Raw genomic sequence first — 22,913 nt, 5'->3', positions numbered from 1 at the left:
TTTACTGTACCTCTGTGTGAGAGCTTCTCCAGGATGATCTTTAGGCGCTGAAGAACAGGGGGTGAAATGTCATATTTATAGATGTCTATTACTGGCATTCGCTGACATCTCCCAAATATTCCATCTGCAGGAGAGAGAAAAAGAAAAGGAAAAATATACATTTCGTTTTCTGAGGAAAAGAAATGTGTGATGAGATGCGCATTTCCAATGTATCCTAATTATACACTGAAGGAACCTTTTAAAAGACACTTTAAAAAGCTATCAAAGGACTACTGAAGTCACAAGACAGGGTATTTTCTCCCAAAATAAATAAATACTGGAAAGAATATTAGTTGGAGGAAGATTCTATTGTACAAGTTATGCATACAGTTTATTTTATAAAGTAATTTCAGACTTCTGCTCCCAAATCTTTTAATGTAAGACTTCTTTACTCAGTGGGAGTTTATTCAGTGGGAAAAAAAAAAATTAATGCTCAGTGCCTTCTATGTTGCAGATGAAAAGTGCAGCATCCAGAAATATAAATATTAATTTGCAGAAGCGATGAGGACTTGCTGAAACATTTTTAATGCAGGAGCTGTGTGTTAGGCAATGGTAAATGAGAACTGAATCCGTAATGGCTAGTAAAGGCTCATTTCAAGAAGTACCCTCTAATGAATGCAATAAAAGAAAGCTGCTCACAGAACAATGAGATATTAATGTGGCCTAATTTATTTAGCTCCATTCCATTTGTCTAAAATGACAGACTCTTCTCATCAATGTCTTTTCAAATCACACCTTCTAATTAATTTAGCTTCTTATTAGTCTTTATTTAGAGAATTGTTCATTTTGAGACAAGCTTCCTGTGTATGTGTGGGAGGAACGGGGAGTTCAAACATTCAAATTACCTTTCTCCCTTTCATACAAAAGACTAATTCAGAGCCTAGGTGCTTCACATACAATCTGACCATCTGCAATTCCAGGCCTCAGAGAAAGAAAGTGGTTTCATTTATTGTTCAAAACCGTTCTCTTCTATATAGTGATCCAAAGGAAGCAATTTAAATGCAACAAGTTTAATTAGCAAAATATTCTACTGCAGTACTAGTTTTAACACAGTAATTACTTCTGATATTACATCTATGCTCAAAAAGGATAGTTACATCAGATTAACAGGAAATAACGGTAAGTATTAATTTGCAAACGTCCATTACTTTCTCTGCTGCTTCACAGAGCTAAAAGACTACAAATGGGAACTACTGGCCCAGCTGTTCACTAAACACAAATAATGGCATAAAAGAAAATAAAACAATCCAGGATGCAGAAAAGAGGCATTATTAGACTTCACCGTTAAACACAAATACCTCATTGAAATTAGCCAACTTTTGCTTTCTTTGCCTTTCCAATCCTCCTGTCACTTATAACTGCCAAATTAAGTTAATCCAAATTAAAAATTTGCTTCTGAGTCTAATTTTGTTGTTGGAAACTAGGTTTAATTTAGAAACTACATACACAGATCTAGTTTGTTTTTCTGCCATATGATGTATAAAGCAGCCTAACAGCAGATTAAAATATACATCTCCATTTAAAAACCTGTTGCAGTTGGAAATAAGCAAAGTATATAAATATCAGTCACTTGTAGATGGATGTATAACAGGAACAAATAAGGTCCTGAATTCAGAAACAAATAGAACATTTTAGTGTTTAATTGTTCAAAATGAAACATGGCTTGAAATAGCCAGCTCTATTTTGGAATACCACCACTACTAGCTACAAATAATTACAACAAAAATCTATGTTCATATAAATAATTAATATTCCATGATGTTTTAAAGATAATGTACCCTAAAAATAATTATAACTTTATTTTAAAGTCCAGAAAAGCATACGTATGCAGCATTAATTAAACTTTTTTGCATTAAGTATCATTTAAAGATAATTCAAAAGCTAATTCACTCGGTAACTCTGAAAGAGACTTAACCTTTTTTTTAAAACCAGAATTTTCAGAAACCTTTAACTTACTGTCTTTGAATAGAACAAAACCTATTTAAATTCTAAAATTAACAATTAGCATGAGTCTGAGCTGCATTATACAATCTATCCAGAAGCACTAGGACTGCTTAGGGAGAAACTGCAAGTTATTTTGGCTTTTGTACTTGAAATATGGGCATAATAAGCTTTGAAGAGGCTGCAATCACAAATGGTGCTCTGCTCTGCTAAATACAGTACTAGGAGAGTTGAGAAGGAGCAGTATGCCCCAAGGAGCAGTTGGCAAATACCATCTCTAAAATACAGAGGGTCTTTATAGTGAGGATTACAGTTGGACTAGAGTTGTGCAAATAGTACATTTCATAGTTCAGTTCAGTAGCTTTTTTAAAAAAAGTAGGAATTTTCCCAGGTTTTTCTATTTGGATTTTTTTTTTTTTTTACTTGGGGTTGGTTTATTTGGAGGGGTTAGTATTTTATTTTTCACTTGATTGCAAGGTTTCTCTAAATTGAGGTTTAGCGTTCAATTTTCAGGATACCTTTAAATTAAACCTTCTGAAAATTATATAGATTGTGGGGAAGAAGAGGCAGGGAGAGCAACTTTACCAAAAAAAACATATATTTGTAAAAGTTCCCCCTCTTTTTCTTTGCAAGAAATCTATTTGGCAGATGTGGCCCAAATTCAGAAATGGCTTCGGTCCAGCACAAACTTCATTTTCACTTAAATTACAGCTAATGTTTAAAAACTGTCCAGCCTGGTCTGCCACTGACTATCCAAAACCACTGTGCTCTTTACAGTGAGTAAATACATGATGCATCATTCCAGACCAGCTGCCCCCATCGCTGGCACAGGGTGACGTGGGTCCGTTGCAGTGTGCTGGTGTCCGAGCACCCTTCCGTGCACCCATTTGACCTCGAACAGCCTTTAATGAGCAAACTGCCCAAAGCTGTCATGAAGCAAAAAGAAAAGTGGAAAAGCTCCCAGATTGTACAGTAGATGTCATACGGCAGAGGAAGTTCAAAGCATGAGTGATGCTTTAATAACTGCCATCCACTGTGTGCCTATAGCTGTTAAGAGTGTGTTCGTACTGAACTTTGATTAAAATTGTATTCTGAGAAGGAAAGTAATATGCAAAAGACATCTGCTCTTTACACATGCCCAGAATGACGGAAGGTTGAGACAACCGATCAATATACACATATGGTTGCTATTAAAGTGCTATCATTTGCTAACCATTAGCAAAAAGTAGTATCTGAAATTTCCATAGTAATATCTTATAAGTTATACTTAGACCTGTAAACATCTGCGTTGACAGCATGGTAATGTTGACTTTTAGACGGCTTCTAGATTTGTTTCCAAAGAAAAGACTAAAACAGAAGTATAATATACCCGAGGAGATAGTGAGATTCTTCTTTATGTATTTGGCTATTTCAGTAATAAGTTCAATATTTGAGAAAAAATGCAAGCATACAGTTTTACAAGCTGCTATTTAAAATCTTGAATTTTGACAAATACATATTACTAAGATGCTAACATTAAAAGACACAAATTTAATGTAACCCAGGTGCCCAAAAAGATCTCCAATAATGGCATATTTAATAGAGACAGTACCCCGGAGCATGATACATGTATTTACACTGAATATTTATCAACTTCCAGTGAAAAAAATACAGCTGATAGATTAAACAGTGAACAAGTCAAAACACGAGTTCTGAAAGGGTGATTTTTGAGGAAGGGTTAGAAACAAATGGAAAACTCCCATCTTAATTCATTATTTTTGTCCATTTGTGATGAATTAGTGGATATTATGATCTCTATTACTTACTCAAGAAGGAAGCACCATGTTACATTCATGACTGACATCTAGGTACTGAATTATATAAAGAGAGAGCATGAAAAACTCTCGTTTGAAACAGAGCTTTAAAGAGTTGATTATGCCAACAGGTACAGTTAGTAAGACAGACAGGCATCATGTGCTTGACAGGTACTAAAAAAGTCTTTGGAAGCTTGCACTGAGTGAGCACCTTCACCTTGAAGGCCAGACTATTTGTGGGCAGTTGGTTCATTCAATTAATTTTAAGTAGTGTTTCCTACAAAAGAAACCCAGTGTATAATAAGCTGTCCTTGGCTAGAGAAACAAATCCTATCCTGGAAGCACCAAGTATGGCTAATCTGACAACTGAAACTAAGGTGAATACAAGACTTGGCACAGTTTTGAACAACACCAGCAAAAAAAGAATGAGTTCTTTTTGAGTGTATTTTGCTACTGAGCAAAGCTATGAAGACTGGTAGATACACTGGAGTTTGAAAGCTTGATAGATGTAAATTAAAGATTGTGTTCTGCAGTAATTAATTATTTAGATCTACATGCAGTGAAATTTTCACATCGTGGTGATAAGTGACCTTTGCAAAAGAGCCTTCAAGCAGATGCTTTGAAGCACCCTGTTCTTCTGCTCTTCAAACTTCCTGCAGCAGCCGGAAAGGAAGCGGTTCTCCAGACCATGGCAGTATTCACATACATGGGGTGACCAAAGTTTCAGCTTCCTTACCCTAATTACCTGACTACTGTTAAAAAATTATAAGGTAGAGCTTTGTGTAAAATGTAAGGTTTTCCTCATATTGTAGGCATTGTGCTTTGTTCCTGTAACATACGAAAGTCCATAGACCCAGCAGTGTGCCAAATGGCATCTGCTGCCACCTTTGACTGTATTCTTTATGATCTTGCAATTAATCAGAGAACTTCCTCTAGCGTTTCTGCAGAGTTTTCAGTGGGCATCGTCCTTCAGCAACTTAACCTTCTGTAAGAAAAGGATTGTTTCTTCTCACTGAATATGGACATTACTTCACATTCCTTCCCCCAGCTATTGGTTTAAGGTGATGTAAGGTCCAAGAGTAGTCCAGAACTAATGAAAAGGCCGGTGCTTGATGTCTTATAACCCATGGTTACAGCCTGAGTTGCCTACTGGGAAGATTAAATCATTTTCCAATGGAAAGCATAATATTTGCATCTCAAACGTCTCATCATACTGGAGTTCAAGGTCACGGACGTTAAAAGTTTTAGGAAGTATGAATAAGATTGTTAAGGTATTTTACTCTTCTCTCTCTGCTATTTTTCCCCAGTGTGGTGTTTTCAAAATCTTTTTCCAAAAAAGATATAATGTTACAGTTCTGTGAAGAGAACATTAAGTTGCGTACCAGGAGGCTTATTTCAGAAGACATAGTCCACAAATCCACATTCAACATTTACAAGTAAGCTCTTCAGCAAACAGTATATTTTTAATATTCCATTTATTAAAAAAAAGATTTGTTCATAATTTATACCTCTACTTTTAAATTCTCTTTACAAGTGAAGTAGAGATCATACAGACAGAGCAACAGTGGCTTCTACAGTGTCATTTCTCATGCAATGTTTTGAAAATATTACTCCAATGCTTTCAAACAGCAAATGCTTACAAGTCTCACTGCAGCAGTTCGTCAGAAAAGCTGCTGCTTGCAATCATGGTTAACTGCATCGCAAACCTGCAGCGCTCCACGAAGAACGCAGCCTTCCTAGGAGGCAATCTCCCCGTGTTAAACTTTTAAAACCTTTTTACCATTTTATTTTGCTTATCTCTGTGCAGCCTCAGTAGTCCTTGGTTATTTCCGTTTCAGAGCAGTAATAGTGGCATCTAGTGGACAGTTTGGAGCTCAGGGATCAGTCCTGGAGCACACGCTATTCACCACCAAAATTTATTGCTTTCAGATCCATTTGACATCATCTGGAATACACAGCTCTGCAGTTACAGCCGCCCTCAGCCTTCCTTATCCATATGGCTGATAGGCATGTGGAAGTTTTTAAGGCAATTATTTAAAATTAAGAAATACAATACCCAAAAAAAAAAAAAGGTAAGATAGTTTTTTCTAACTTAATGCGTTATTAAGACAAGAATGAAAAGTGCATACAGATTGTTTTAAAAGGAGTATGTGGTGCTATTCTGCTTTTGCTAGCGTATAAGGCACAAAACATTCATTATGCAAGGAAAGCAAATCTTCAACTCTAAATAAAACAAAAAGCACTTTTTTTTTTGTAAATTTGTATTGTAGATTTAATAGAAACACCACAGGAAGCAGAAAACAGCAATGTAAGATTTTCTTAACTTGAATTATTTTTTTATCCAACGAGAAAACGCAGCAGATACTCTTACGAACAGCCCAGTAAATACAGTCTTCCTCAGCTACTTAATAAACCGCTGCCTGGAAGGCAAAGGTAACTTTGTAAATTCTGCAGAAAGCCAGACCACTTAACAGTCCTCCAAAAGGACTCTAACCAGATTTAATGCCTTTCCTCATCTCTTTGGGCACAGATATTTAAGGAAAAATGTGGATGTCTCATCTTTCAACCAAAAAAACCCAAAACCTAAAACGCAAAATATATTTCTGCTGATTGAAAGAATTGGATGGCTTGTTAGTGATTATGGCAATGCTAGTATTAAAAGATAAAAGTTCACATTAACAGCAGCATTAGTTAGCTGTTGTGCAAACATTGTGATAGGGATGGGATTTGCAAAGATCCAAATCATCCCAAGGCACATCTGAGAGCAAATAGCTCCTCTGGGGTTTACAGTCCCCTTGGCTCAAGGAGTAATTCTGAGAGCGAGTTCTGGAGGACTCTCTTTTTCCTTCATCAAACACAGACATAACCTTCAAGAGAGGCGAAATACCACTTTAGAGACTATTTCTGTGCTAACCTGCTAATTTAAGTGGTGGATTGTATGGTCCCAAAATATTATGCACACTTTCACTTAAGAGGTTTTCTTAAGTTACAACAGAAATATGTAAATTGTAGAGAAAGTAACTAAAAAATCCTGCTCTCTCGAGTACAGCAAAAAGAGGGAAAGAAAAGACGACAAAAAAGCTAGTACAGTTTAACAAAGCAAGAGAAGAGCAGGCTCGCCGTGAAAAGAAGTGCTCCCCACTTCCAAAAGCTCCTAAGTTAAGTTATTCAGCTAAGAGAATGAGAGGTGAGGATTTCGATGCCTACTTTCTGCAATTCAGAGCACAGAAACGAACCTGTCTTAGCAGGTCATATGCAGGACTCCCAGCCACAGAAATAATGGCCATGCCTTGGGAGGAAAGGGCAGGAGGGAGTTTAAAGAAAGTAAAAAGTAGAGATTAGAAGAGAGCAAGTCTTAAATTTTTGCTGCTAGAGCTAATGTTCCAGTTGAATAATGCGTGAAAAAAGTGGTACTTCTTCGAGAACCAAACTTGAATTTTCCACAGCCTAGGTAACTATGTGGAATGAAAGCTATGGGTTTTGGCTCTATGATGAGGACAAGAAAGGATGAAAAAGCAGTGACTCAATCAATATCTTCCACATCCAAATGACCGCTACAGTTTGTAAGCTACAGAAACCATCTGCCTCTAATTTTGATCACAGAGACAAATCCAGACTTGAGAAAACCTTTGACAAAAACCCAAAAAGCTCTAATTGTAATGTATTAAGAGGAGTTTTCTAAGCAAAACTACATATTCAATATTAGCTATGATGTCTGTAAGAAAAAAGAGCTTGCAATCAAAATCATCTGAACAGCAACTCCTTTTTTTTGTCAATACTGGTACTAAAGAAGAAAGAGAGGAAACACTTAAACATATAAATCCTTCTCCAAGAGGAAAATTACTTTAGATTCAAGTATAAGTCAAGTATTAGTAAGCTTACAATAAAGCTATCTCTTTTTCTGTAGCATGTTTAGTCATTGGACTGCAAGACTAGCATGTAAGTTTATTACAATGTTATCTCACTAGTGAGGAATCTGAGCCCTGTGACCACATCCCAACTAGAAAAAGCTATTTTTTTCCAGAAGAAAGAAAGAACACTGCACCAAATTCTGACCACATCACTACCAGAAAGATATGAATAAACTAGAGAGGTTCAGAGAAAAAGCAAAGAAAGGAGGTAGTCACATAGATCCTTAAGCACTGAATTATCTGATTCTTTACAGGAAAAGACTAAAAGTTTATGCAACCTGGTTGATTAATTATTTATGACATTACTGGGAGAAATGGAGTGAAAAGACAAAAATGAACACTCCGAATCAGAACAAGCTTCAAGCAGACAGAAACTATTCTGAAGCTGTTCAACTCCCTCTTGGAAGAGTAATGGAGCTCCTATTGCTTGCACTGTTTAAAATTAAGCCAGAGCAATGGGGAATGATGAAACATGAACAATTCTTTTTTTACTCAATATGCATTTATGAACAGGGGTTATTGGAGGGACTAAGAATTTATTTATGGAAGCAATGAGATGCAAATATACTAATGCTTATTTATGCACACTAATTTTCCAAGTATCACTGAGATGTACTTCAGTCACTTCAAGGATCCCCATTAGGTTTTCGGTTGGTGCCAAGAACCACTTTGGTGCTGGCAATGTCTTCACTGTGTGATCAGACTGTAGCTGCTCTTGCATCTGTATTCCCAAGGCCAAAATAACTCTGCAAGGAAACATGTTCAGCAAAATGGATTTCTGCATTAATTTTCATTTTGTATTAAAAACAAAGTGGTGAAAGTTTTAACTCGTGCTGTCTAAGTGCCAAGAGCTTATATTTTAAGAGTTAGTTATTACAGGTTTGCAGGAGACAGCGTTCTCATGAAAACATGACTAATGACCATTCCATTTATATTCATCAGATGCAGCATCTAAGAGTTAGAGCAAACTTGGCTTATTTCTGACCTTTGCCGAACCTGAAGCTTTCTAGATCTTTGAAGGACAATATTTATTGAGACAGCAGATTACTTTTGTAATCCGAGCTACTGAATTTATTCCTAAATGGAACTGACTTTAGACATGCATGAAATTCTAGTAATAAAGATCTCCATCTTGTTCCCGAGCTGTAAAGTCTTACAAAAATTATGGAAAATTACATTATGCCAACCTGAACACATCTGCAGAAATTTCAAATGCATTCCTTTATGAAGGGGAGGGGAAACCCTTATAAACTAGGGTAACTTCACAGAGTGCTGCACCCTGTGGACTGATTAAAACTGTTTGGAGCTACCTCAGCTATCTCTGCACCTTGCTTGAGTATGAAATATCAGCACGCCTAGAGAAGCCACAGCACAACAAACTGTCTCTGGCAGCTTATTCTTGGGCACTGGAACAGCTGAGAACCTCACCTCAAACTTTGACAGAGGGATGCTAACAGTTTCTGCTGAACAGTCTGGAAAGAGTGAAAAATCTGACAGTTTTCAAGCAAACTGTGCTTTAAAATAGGCTAAATATGACGTTACATACCTAGGATGACCTATTAGAAGCTGCATTCGGAAAAGTTATTTCTATCACAATGAATTGGAGGTCCGGCTGCAGCTGTCCCCCCACTGTGTGACAGAGCCTAAGCACTGCCCGTGGCTTTGCTAATGACAATAGGTGAAGGGCATGAGACATTACAGTCCTCCTTGCTTGGTTCAGACCCCAGCGTTCAGCCTGAGACAATACCAAGGCAAAGCACTAATAACGTTTGAGGATATATGAACATGACAGCAAAAAAGTTGAATAAGGAGTTGATGTCAGACAGTATGCAGCATTGATGAGGTCAGTGTGGGAATACAGAGTTCTGGTGTCCAAATTTTAAAATGAGCGATAAATTTTGGAAAAGACATTGAGAGAAGCAAAAGAGATTATCTACGGGCTGGAAAAAGCCCTACGGTGAAATGCCTTTTCCAGCGCAGAAGTGTTCAGAATAGAGGATGATCTTTTGTCTCTATAAGTAAGCCCGCAGACAGATGAAATGATATGGGAACAGAGATCTTGGAACAGGACTGGGAGCAGTTTCAGAAGTATTTCATTCCCCTCAGTTTTGTGTGTTCCTGTTCATAACAACTTTTAAGACTTATAATGTCTGAAACTATGATAAAAATGAATCTGAAAAGCAAGATTTTTCTGCTTTTGCAAGAGACCCCCCAATGCATGTGAAATGTGCAACCCCAAACTGCTTCCTATTTTATTCAGGGAACACATACCACTTATGGGAAATATTTAACATTTGACCATACTTATAAGTTGTAATGTGCTTTTTAAAATAATGCATACAATTAAAAGCCATTATTTAACTGGAGTTTGGGTGAATTTAAGCTGCTCACAGCTTTAGACTCCCCTGCAATTTGAATGGTTAAGAACAGAAGTTGTATATTCAGCATATATACTTCTTAAAAGAAGAGAGAATAAGTAAGAATAATTTTGAACAAAGTATTCAATGCTACAAAAGAAGGAAATAACAGTTCATCAAAGATGCAAAATAAAAAAAAAAAAAAACCAACTTGAAAGCCAGGACTACAAGATCAGCAAAAATACTCACTGAAATAATATTTTACTAATGAGCTCCATACCGTTTCTTTCTAAATTTCTCCCTCATACTATATTGCTTATGAAGTGCCAGATTCTTGCTTGGGATAACGAACTACACAGGAAACAGAATATCTGTTTTTTGTCTCTTCTTATACTCCAGCTGAATGCTCTTCCAGGCAGAAAACATTAAATTTTTTTAGTATGTTTTGATAGAACTAACAAAAACGATTGCAAACCATAGCGAAGGAAAATGCGTCTACCCAAAATCCATTATTCTGAAGTTTCTGTTGGATTACTGAAAATAATAACGCACATGTAAATAATATTGCTGAACTTATGACACTTATTAAATGGATAACTATTCCCCTGGATCTCTGCACAAAGACCGCTTCTTAAGCATGTCGCCTCAGAGTTTCAGGCTTCTGCCAGAGCTTTTCCATTCTGTTATTCCACCAGCCAAGCCTATGCTCCCGCTCTGGCCAGCAGAAAGGTTTGCAAAGGGACAGCATCTCCAGGGTGATGGTATGGACATCACGAAAGACCTCTCAAAGGCAAAAGCATAAACAGAACTGCACACTCACTAATGAAAGCATAAGGATAAACCAACATTTTAAAAATGTGAGAGGAAAAAGAAATGTGAATCCTAGGGCAGAAAAAAGCCACCAGCTTCTATTGCTTAGCCACATTTCAGCTCTAATTTTCCAGTCAAAAAAATGTTTCTGTGATGAAATGTAACTTGGATATACCAAAACTAAAAAGATTTCCAAGCCATGTACAGATATAAACAGTTTTCAATGCATCCAGACATTTTTGTTTAATCTACAATAGCATTTTCTCCCAAAGGCATCAACCAAAATAGTCATTTTGTCTTCCAATCAAACTTCTGCATATCTAGTAACTGCAGTAATTTTTAAAAACAGTGTTTTTAATTTATGTCTTCACTGTCGCTAAGATCAGGAGCCAGAGACAACTGTTAAAAATATTTGCTACTATTTTCAGTGTTTATGAATGGACAATGTAGGAACAGGACAACCCATTTCTCTCACATCTTTCAAATAAAAGATGAGGATCACCCTTTCAAAGAAAAATGTTCACCCCCAAAGGACAATCCAGAAAACAACCTGCAAATTTTAATAAATCCAAGATCTTAAAGTCAGCACCCTAAGTCTTTTGCACAAACTTCATTTGCCACAAAGTTCATATTCTGCCGAAACCACTGGCTGCTGTCATATTTGGTGCAACTTGTTATGGGTGGAAAGATAAGCAGCAGGGCAGCAAAAAGAGGAGGTTTATCTATGGCAGCTAATCTCCTCAATCAACAGCACTCAGCTCTGCTTAACAGCCGTTGCCAAGTAACGGGGACCAGCTTTTCTTATCGGCTTCATAATGTTTCATTGACTATTCAGACTAGAATAGAAAGCTATGACACTCAGGGTTATAAGCAGCACAAAATGAAAATGGCATATTATGTGGTATGAAGAAGAGAAATCTTTTAGCCCTCACCTTATCTGGACAGTGACTGTTATGCAAAAAAAAAAAAAGCATCTGTCATTTTCTGCTCTGCTTATTTTAATATCACAAAACAAACAGAAAAATATATCTACATAAACAAGATATTTTTTTTAACATCGTTGGCAGGTCCTCAGCAATTCACTGACATTACTGATACCTCTTATTCAGAGAGACAAGGGTTACGCAGATCCCTATTACGTTACTGAAAAGCAAGTGCTTGCTGCTTATTCTAAAGCTATTGCAGCAGCTTCAATGCAGCGAGGGATGTCTTCTCACAGCAGGTGGGATATTCCTCAAGCCTTGATAACCATGACCAGAATAAGACAATCTATACAAAACTGACAACATTACATTTCTTTAACAGTATTACTATGTCTCTCTCCTGTCTTCATCTCCGCACAGATTCTGATTTTTTGTTGGAATACTGATATTCCTCGTGTACTGAAGCAGAAAGAGAAAAGCCTTATTGCACCTCTTCTGATTATAATTTTTTCAGTATAATCACTTTTTCTAAATATCTGGTTACTAAAATTTAAATCTAAGGCCATCCAGAATTACGATGAATTGTAACTGCCATTGTATTTGCAAGTTATAATCAGCATATACAGATTTATATCATTCCCCGACACAGGAAAAAGTGATAAATAAATAAGAGAATATGCTTAGACACATTCACTGTATCAGAGAACCTAATGATACGCTGCCCAAATTAGAAAATGAATTTGGTTACCTTTGTTCCACCCTAAAGAATGACTAACCATCGCAAAGTCACCATATCCAGAGAGCTATGACCTCTCAAAGTTTTGTGTTTGATGTATATACCCATGCCCAGAAAATGGAAGGAATATCCTGCAACAAATTTTACACTCAGGTAATTCTCTCCCCTTCACACAAAGTTCAGCTTTGGTTTTAAAACAAATATTTACAAGTATCTGAGGTTGCAAGTACTTCTGAAGGATGTCATGTTAGCCAGTCTCTTTCTGCACAAACTCCAACACGTTTAGTTACTGTTAAGCACGTGCCTAAATTTAAATTAATTGCAAGTCTCCCAGATGCTACTGGGAATATTTCCATGATTAAAAGCAACTGTTTGCTTAAGCAATTGTCTCTACTGCAGCCTCAGTGTTCCATGGCTGACTTGCTTTTCCAAAATTTTAGAAAAACCTGAAAAAATTAAAAGCAGTTGCAAAACACCGCAAGTATCATACCATACCCTTCAGGAAATTTTCAAGCTTTGCTTTATTATGGAGCCCATAGGATGAATATGAATTACTGAAGCAGAAACACACCTTTCCTTGGCACTGAAGTTTCCTATGCAGATGTGATTTCAAAGTAGTGACTGCGCTGAGGTTGAAATGTCTTATGTGATCATGACACAGTGTGATATGGCTACGGGCTCTCTTACATTTAGAATGGGATTGATGAATTCCTTTCACAAAAGCATAATTGTCAGTCTTCTTTCGGTGAAAAATACCTTCTGGGCTATACTCCCAAAGCTCACCACACTCTCACTAGTAAATCTGCAATTTTATCTAGACAATGTATTTAGGTGACCTAGAGCAGGATTATCAACTACTCCACCTAGTCATCTCCTTCCATTTTTCATCATTAATGAGAACAGACAAATTTCAAAGAGAAGGTATTGTTTCTAACAATGAATAAAGGGAATATTTCTTTCCGTACTAAATGGCCTGAGTTTTAGGGAAAAGTGTTTTTAAATCTGATTCAGCTCAGTAAACCTTGCATATGAGATTGGACAGACAAGTTAGAATTGTAGTTGCTGCAGGTTTTCTCCAGAACTAACAAAGACATAGGGGCATATGCTGAAGGTCATTTGGCTAAACAAAAATGTAAATTATTAAATTGAACAGATACACGCCTTAATATGAATAAAGTCGCAGGGCCTTGATGAATGGATTAGCCATAACAAAAGAACGAACTCTAAAAAAATCTGTGGATTCAACCTTAGCTGATGTGCTACTACCAGTTTTCACCCAGTGTGGCTTTTCAGCTAATGGACACTAAGAGGAGGTATTAGACCTATTTCAACTTGCTTGAGTACAATAATAAAGGAAGAGAGGGTTCAGGTAGAGAGGTGTTGAGTTTTCTTCTATCACTCAAATAAGTAAATTTATAAATTCATTACTAATTTGAATGTATTGATTTATTATAAATTGAATCTATTGGAAATTATTACTATTTGAATAATTTATGGAGTGTTATTTTAACCAGTGTGATAAGGCACACAAACAAATCATATTTCCAAATATATTCCCTTCACCATAGTTTCATATTTCCAAACATACTCCCTTCACTACACTTCCATGAAGAGATATAAACTGTAGAAAGAAACTTGAACATCAGTAATTTTGGTTCTTAAGACTTTTGCTTTTTGCTCTGAGCCAGGGAGAAAGTGTTAAGATCTTAGTCATGGAGAGGTGACAAGGTTCATTAAAAGCAAATGATGGCTTAGACTGAAAGAGGCAGAATGTATTTCATCTTTTCACCTCAGAAGCAAATGCAGCCTGATATAAATGAGAGGCCCCTTCAGCCATGACCACATAATGCAACGTAGAAGCACTGCAAGTGATTGCAGGACTAAAGTTTTAAGTCCCATCAAGAAGACTGCACCGGAGCCAAGCACCGTTATGTTAGGACATGTCCATCATCTGAAGTTGCTTCTTAAAATATTAGTTCAAGAAAAGCAACTAATTCCCTGGCAGTTTGTAAAGAGTATCATATCTCAAAAATCTATTTAAATTTCTCTTGAATACTATATAGTTGCCCCTTTAGTCCTGTGCCATATCAGTAGTGACATTACTTTTGAACATTCACATCAGGATCCCTAGGGGCCAGATTTTCAAGCTGAGCACATACACTTAAGGAGCAAAGGAATAAAAATATCGGATAGGCATAGGTACGGAGACCCACGATTTTGTGTGTGCATGAAATCAGTCATCAGGTTGTGTCATAGGCAAGCAAATACTAATCACAAGTGCAGATACATATCATGTTGTAGCACCTAGGGAAGATGGCTAGGCCAAAATCTGGGCAGAGGTTACTGCTGTTTTGACTTCTGTCCTCAAACTGTAATTTTAAAACCCCTGTCATGTTGTTTCAGTCCCTTCATGTATTTGGTATCTGAAGTGAAAAAAAGGGGGAAGGAATTGGCTTAATAGAAGCAAACAATGCTAAATAGACGTTGGAATAATAATTTTGCAAAGCAATATGAGAAGAATCTTACTTTATATTCAGTATAAAAATCTTATACTCAAAACAACAGGGCTGTCAGTAATTACAAAGAAATATAGTCTCCTCACAGATCCATCATTAGGCATCATTCTAGTAGAACCATTAGAAGTGCTCTCTTTTTACCTACAAGCAAAGCACTTATGCTAAGTTGCTTCCATACATTTAAGGAACTGATTTTGGTTTGGATTTCTCTTTTTTTTTTTTTTTTCCTAAGAAGGCTTCAGAATAATTTCTACAAAACCAACATGGATCATCTTTAATTACTGCATTGCAACCATGGCTATTTAAAAACCCAGTCTCAGCAAAGTAGATGACAAACATTAATGAGCAGTAATGCACACATGGTATTGTAAATGAAAGGATAATGAAAGCAATTTATTTGAAAATTAAAATATGATTAAGAATGGCAGTCTGTACTAGGACCCAGATGCCAACAAAAAGCAACCAATGTGCAAGCAGACTGTCATTAATTTGGGAAGCGTATGAAATTGCTTTCCTTTCTTTGACAGTTTTTAATATAAAGTATTTTAACTAATAGATAGCATGTATACACTGGAAGCTACAAGACCTATGGAGATTTTTAGAAGAAATAAAGAACACTACAAGGAAAGTCTCCAAGAGGAGACTCTCCAAGAGAAAAAGAAACAGGGGACTAGATTTAGGAGTACAATTAGAAGGTATTTCAAATTTTAGGTACAAGGAATTACACTATACAAAAGTGCCTCTCCAAAATAACTCTGGAGAGACTGTCAGTTCTTTACTTGTGCTCACACCAGCACCCAATTAGGAACAGGACACTTGGGGAAAGCCCAAAAAGCAGGTTCACTGGAGTTAGCTAAACGCATGCAGAGGAGGTCTAGAAGCAATTTAACTACAATAGTGTTCTCCTTTGCATGTGTTAACAAGTCTTTCTGAGACCATGCAAGTATGTTTAGGATCCAAACTGGTTCCATCTGTGCAGTGTGGGCTGCTAGTTCAAGTCTCCATCACTTCAAGGACCTCTCAACTTTGCTCCAAATCAGAATATAGCATACCTTGAAAAACCTGAATTAGTATTAGCTACTAAAATAAAAACGTTCCTCTTTGGTTGGTTGGTTGGTTGGTTGGGTGGTTTTTAAACTGACTGCTCATCCCAAGTTGTCATTGACACAACAGCAAACTATACTCAGCAGATTGCTATTAAGTTGTTGTATATACTCATATTTAAGCATTTGTATTTGAAAATTTCAACCTAGTAACTTCATCAGAGGCATATGTCAGAGGTTTTTGGGCTCCATGACAAATTACTAGACCATCTGTCTGCAAGACATACAAATGTTTCAGGATGTACAAAAAAAAGTCATTGAGAAGGGATTCTGTTTTTTTAAAAAACCTGATTAAAACACAAGAGGGAGCTATGCTGAACAAAGCCAAAGGACTGCTCTGTCTTGGTGGTGCTAAGGGTCAGGTGTCAAACATTCATCCGTCTGATTTCAGAAATTAAACATAGTTGTTTGGATAGCTGCTCTCAGGGAGATAGAGCTCCTATTAGGACATATCTTCTGCTACAAAAATCCACTTCATAAACATATTAACTTGCACCTAACATAGCCAGTCAAGAGAGGTGATTTTCCCACTGTATTTAGCGTTGGTGCGGCCTCACTGTGAGCACTGTGTGCAGTTCTGGGGCCCACAATTTAAAAAGGATGTGAAGGTCCTTGAATGCATCCAGAGGAAGGAAACCAAGCTGGTGAAAGGGCTGGAAGGCATGTCCTGTGAGGAGCAGCTAAGAACTTTGTGTTTGTCTAGTTTGGAGAAAAGGCTGAGGGGCGACCTCGTTGCTCTACAGCTTCCTGAGGAGGGGACATGGAGAGGGAGGTGCTGAGCTCTTCTCCCTGGGATCCAGTGGCAGGACATGTGAGAATGGTCCAAAGCTGTGCCAGTGGAGGTTTAGACTGGACATTAGCATTTCTTTAATGAAAGGGTGGTCAAACACTGGAACAGTCTTCCTAGAGAGACGATCCATGCCCCAAGCCTGTCAGAGTCCAAAAGGCATTTGGACAATGCCCGTAATAACATGCTTTAACTTAGTCAGCCCTGAAGTGGTCGGGCAGTTGGACTAGATGATCACTGTAGGTTCTTTCCAATTGAACTTTTCTATTCTAAGGTTCAGCTTCAAAGTAAAACAGAATACTGTGCTGCTATGAACACCATTTTGTTGTATATTCACTAAAATGTTTGTACAGTGTTTACAAGATATGTAGACTAAGGAAAAACAAGATAATCAATCAATAGCTTCTTTCACCATACTTTTTTGAATAAATTTATATTTTATGTATATAAATCACTTCTCCTCCTATCAAAAGATACCCCAGAAAAACAAATTTCATTAATATGGCTCCCAAGAACCAGTATTTTCCACTGTATGTAAGGTCTGAGGAGAATTTCTTACTTAGTACTTGGTTGTGCAGTAAACACATATCCTCCTAGCCAGGACATACACTATTGAACCCTGAAGACATCTTCCATCCATTTCTGTTTTGGGTATGATATTACATATAATATAAACATTTATGTATATATTACAACTCTAGAAGTAAATATCTAATTATCTAAAACAAAACTGGTAAGTTTTTAGGGGCAAGTGCTATACACCAGCGGAGCTGAGCTGGTACTTTATCATCACTTACAGCATGGGGAAGACAAAGAAAACAGTTTTATCTGTAGAACTCCACACCTTAACAAAAGGCTATTCCCTGGACAGAATACATTTTTTGCCCACTCTTTTTTTTTCCCCTACTGTTGTGTTGCTTTAGCTATTACTAAATTTTACAAAGATTCTTGGACTTTTCAGCTTCTAATTATTTCTCTTCTGTCAGTCAAGCCAATCACTCAACACATCTTAAAAACTGCTACGATCTCTGTTTGAACAATGCCACTTTTGGGTAGGTGACAAGGGCTAATCATCAATGAAAAAATATAAATAGAACCAATGGCTGCTTAAAAATATATTTTAATCCTTAAGAAATCCACTGGGATATTAACAAAAGGTGGTTTTGTCTGCAAAAAGGCATTAACATAGCCATTTATAAAACTAATAGGAAAGCGAGCACTGCTCCAGTAATAATGAAAGTACACTGCAGAATAACATTATGGAAATAGGATACCAAATTGAAGAATTGACCTTGGGGCCCTGGCTTATCCTGGATGAAGATGACTTGTGAAATGAAAATTTGGCTGTAATTTGCTCTTGCTTTCCCTAAAAGGTTGAAGGCATTTCTATTCCAAATGAATAAAACGACTGTTAATTTCCTAGCATTAAGCAGGGTGTTCTTAAATATAGTTAAGTGTATTCAAATACATTTTCAAGTCCTATTTTTATTCTTAGAAAAATAGAACTGGTTTTCTCTGATTTTTATCATAGACAGTTCTAACAGTTAATTTTTAAATCACTTCAGAGAGAAGTACCTGCTACAGCCGAATCAGTTGGATGCACTATACTTATGTATCAAGTGTTTATTCTTAATTTAACAGGATCCATTGGTCTGAGCATTTGATACTATAAGTGAACATGAAATACAGAACATGAAGACATTCCTTCAAATAATCGTATCACTTTCAAATAATGGTAAAATATTATAAACTGTTATAGGAAAAAAATAACAGCTAAAAATATGAGCTTCATAATTTTGTTTAACATGAGACCTATTTAATAACAGCCATCAGTGCATCCATTTCAGGAATGGATAAATGTCATAACATGGTGGTTAAAGCCAGAACTGAAATAAATCAAAACAAAGCAGAAGTCACAGATGGATCATACTATATGCAAAGTCAAAAATTTGCATACAGTACTTTCCTTGAAGGTATTAGGCGTATATTAAATAGCACCAAGAACCAAAGGAAAGGAACATCTTGCCATAAGAACCACAAGTTTTCCAGTTTTAATTATTGATATCATAGTAGCACCTAGCATCCTCAATAATTGTTCAAAGAATATATATGAAATGCAAATATACAAAAAAAATCCATCCATATATATTTACGTATATTTTATATGTGGATATAGATATTATATTGTAATACTATACATATGTATAAAATAAAGTAGTAATTTAAAAAACTCTTCCCCAAGGATATTACATTCATAAATCAGTATTTATGGCATTCAGATATGGATACACAAGTAAGAGCTTGGCAGTACCAGTCAGAATGACAAGCAATACTAAACACAGTCCAGTTCCCTAAACATACTTCATATGCTTCATGGAGGAGATTTTCAAGAAGGAATCTAAGGACAGCTTTAAGTTGGCTTAGGAATGGTTACAAACAGCTTCTGTCATACATGGGGTATATAAGGGAGAAGGGCAAAGGTGCTTATTTGAAAATGAATACAAAGAAGATAAAGCCTCAGGTAACTGGTAAAACAGAAAAAGGAATTAAAACCTGTATTACTTATAAGAAATAAGCCTAACACATTCTGAGCCTATATTCAAGATGAGAAAAATTCTCAAATTACATGTCTAAATCTTCTATGTATTTTACCAAATTTCAAATTAAAAAAAAAAAAAATTTTTCAAACAAGCAACCTCTTACAAAATCTTCAGTATATTATTGATTTTTCTTTCATTTAGTAAAGCGTACACAAGCACAAACAGTGAAAACCTTTGAGAAATCCGTTGTTTCTAAGAAAATATTCGGTAGCAGTTTACCAAGCTTTTAAAGAAAATTCTTGTTTCATTCTACAGTAGATTAATATTTGATCTATAGCTTTATATCAGATAAAATAATACAATTTATATTTCATGTGCTTATCAAGCCACAGTCGCAGTCTAACGGAGACCCCAACGGCTCCGTGTGCACTGGTAACCTAAATCACGCTACAGAACCCTCCTAGGCACTGGCATTTGACCTCCATCGGTAACATGTTAGAAAGGTCTTTGGCTTCCTTTTGTCCCAACTAATGCTCTTCCACACTAACCATATGGATAGTTCATGAGCTACAACATTTCAATACGCGCTTCCCGGAGGCAGTGCATATCTGTCTGCCTGTCGACTGGAGATGGACCACTCTATGCTGCTGAGATGCGGGGCCAGACAGTGGGCCCTGGTCATTTTTGTAGCCCATATAGCCACATATTTTTAAGCACACAGCATAAACAGCAATGGATATTGATTCTCTTAGGATTTTTTTTCTTGAAACACCTGTGTATCTCATAAGCATTGGAGTTCGTTAACAGAAGTGCAATTTTTTGTAAAAAACAGAGCAGCAAATGAGTTTATAGCCAAGTATAGGATAAGAAGAATGACAGGAACTTCCTCTAATACATGTTGCACGTCAAAATTCTTCTGACAAAAATACACCAGACTTCATCTTCAAGACTTTTCTCACTTTTTCCCTCAAAGTTCCTACCTGAAATGTGGGCTCCAGAGCCCAAAGTTCTGGAAGGATCCTCTGAGTCTGAACCTACCTATGAGTCATGAGAACCTATCTGTTCTCATGCCAATACTGGCCTTTAGCTTAAATACCTCTTTTCTCTCCCTAGGATTTTATCAATAACATACTTACAGACACCAGCTGCATCATCAGCTATCATCTGCATATCAGGTATCATGTCTCTGGCTTAATCTGCAATGCTAAATAGGATGTCCTCCTTTAGTCTCCTCAACGATGAGATACTTCATTCTGTAGTCTTATTACCAGCCTTTTCTCTGCACACATTCCAGTTTCAACCAAATCTTCCTCAATATATTTGGCAAAAAAAAGTCCATATGAGTATTCCAGGGGATCTCCCGTTAAGGTTGAACACACTGCTACTTGAATACACTTGCTACTGCTATCTCTGCCTCCTTGTGCCTAGATACCCGCATACTAAAATTGTCTGTGGTCTTTCATGGTACCGTCATAGTAAGGATGTGCAGTCATCCCACAGCTGAAAAATACATTCAGGTCCTTCTCTTCCTCTGCCATTTCCAACTGAGAATGTTCTAACTGTCAAGTTCTAATAGTCCTCAACAGTACGACCTTTCACTTTGTACTGTTCACATGACTATCATTCTGCCTCTCAGAGCTACATGTTCTTTTCAGTGTAATATTCCTCTTCTCTTTTTATCAAGACAGTAGCTCAGTTTTCTTTCAGTATTATCTTAATATTTGTCCTAAGGTCACTAATAAAAATACAGTGAGATCTTCCACAAAATCAATTATGCAGAAATTCTTTTAAAAAGCTCAGTCCAAGTACTTCACTCATCAATACTGCCTATTGTCATATTTTAGTAAGACATCATATTCTCTTTACAATTCCTATCATGGTCTCTGTACTCTGAAATTTAAATAAAAGTTTCCTATACAGGCTTTACTGAAGTTCAGTTGATGCCATTGCCACCATTTTCTGTCTAGAAAGTTAGTTCTCCTTCAAAAATACATCAGGACAACACAAAAAAACCCCTTTTCAGGCCACTGGTATGATGCGTCTTGGGTAGATTTATACTGTCTTCTTCCCATTGAACTCCGATCAGGTTTACAGGCTTGTGTTTGTCTGACTCACTCTCTGCCTTTTAAATATAAGCATTACTATCTTTTCTCCACTCTCTGTTGCTGTGTTTACAATACTTGCTGCCCGTTCTTTCAGGAAACTGTGATGGACATTATTCAGCACTGAGTCCTTTAAATGGATTTTACTTCAGTTATAGTAATTTCCGTCTTTGCTAATAATTACCCACCTCAGTAAACATCAATCTTATAAAAATCAAGGCAAAGTATTAACAGAGCCATATGATTGTCTCCTTTGAAAACTTTGATCAGTGCGAAGGTAGTTTGGCTGGTAAATCTGTTGCTAACTTGTTACCTGGAATATTAACTGGTGGGGGGTAATTTTATGAGCTGAAGCTTTGTTTGTTTATCTGCTGTCCATTTACAAGGCCGTGTTTTGAATAACTACTTCCAGACGGATATTTTAATAACACATGATCTGAGCACCCTCAGACATTAACTAGGAAAAGGAAAAAAAAAAAACTATAAATACATATATATCCTGATGATTATATTAAGTTTATTTGCTCTCATTTAGAAAATTAATCAGGAAAACATTAAGGGAGAAGAATCAGAAGAGGTCTGAAGCAATAATAACGGTGTCTCTCAACAGATTTCACAGGCTAAAAGAAAAGTCTCATACACAAATGCTCCCATGCTTTTAATACAGGCACTCCCTCCTACTCACTCAGCAATCACCTCTTGGTCTTTTCCAAAAAACAGCAATGGAGCTGTTGGAAAGACACACAGGAGCTTGCAGCTCTGCACAGTCATAAGTAGGCACCTCCCTTCCAGTACTTGCACACCTACCAGTTTTCCTGGAGACCACAACAGCAAAGGTTCTTACAGTAGTTAGCGTGATTTCTGTGCCTTTGCACTTAACAATATTTTAATACCTTTGGAAAACAGATGTAACTACTACAAAACATGAGAACACTTGTAGAGAGATATAAATGCAGGTATTTTTCACATCAGTTTATATAATTCGCTACCAAATAATGGCATTATGTCAAAGAGTTCTTAAAGAAATGTTTCAGATTTGATTCATGCAAGTACAGAACATGCAAATTCCTAAATAGGATTAAAATTAATGAAGTCTATCTATCATGTTTCATGGTAAAGACCAGCAATGTGGTTGGGAAGAAAGTTCTGCACTGAAATTTGCATGTGGACTGAAAATTATATTGTTTGTTGAACCTCAAAGTGCTCCTTTTTTATTCTAGCAGGAAGAGAATTGTTAATGATAAAAGCATACATTCATTCTTTGCTGGCTTGTTATTTCAAAGATAAACAAATAGAGAAAAAAATCCCACAGTTTGTTAAAAATTTGAGATATAGAATATTTCCTCTCTATTTCA

The 22,913-nt window shown here is 36.6% G+C and overlaps 1 protein-coding gene across 1 annotated transcript in view; it reads right to left on the bottom strand.

Moving 5' to 3' along the window:
- Nucleotides 1-22,913, bottom strand: part of PTPRN2 (protein tyrosine phosphatase receptor type N2) — a 654,118-nt gene that overhangs the window by 485,237 nt on the left and 145,968 nt on the right. The window contains 1 exon segment of the mRNA XM_074157635.1: nucleotides 11-124. Coding sequence (XP_074013736.1) covers nucleotides 11-124 — 114 coding nt within the window.

The sequence above is a fragment of the Numenius arquata genome, chromosome 12 (assembly GCF_964106895.1).
Source record: "Numenius arquata chromosome 12, bNumArq3.hap1.1, whole genome shotgun sequence".
Classification (NCBI taxonomy): Eukaryota; Metazoa; Chordata; class Aves; order Charadriiformes; family Scolopacidae; genus Numenius; species Numenius arquata.
This window is presented reverse-complemented; position numbering and strand designations above follow the sequence as displayed.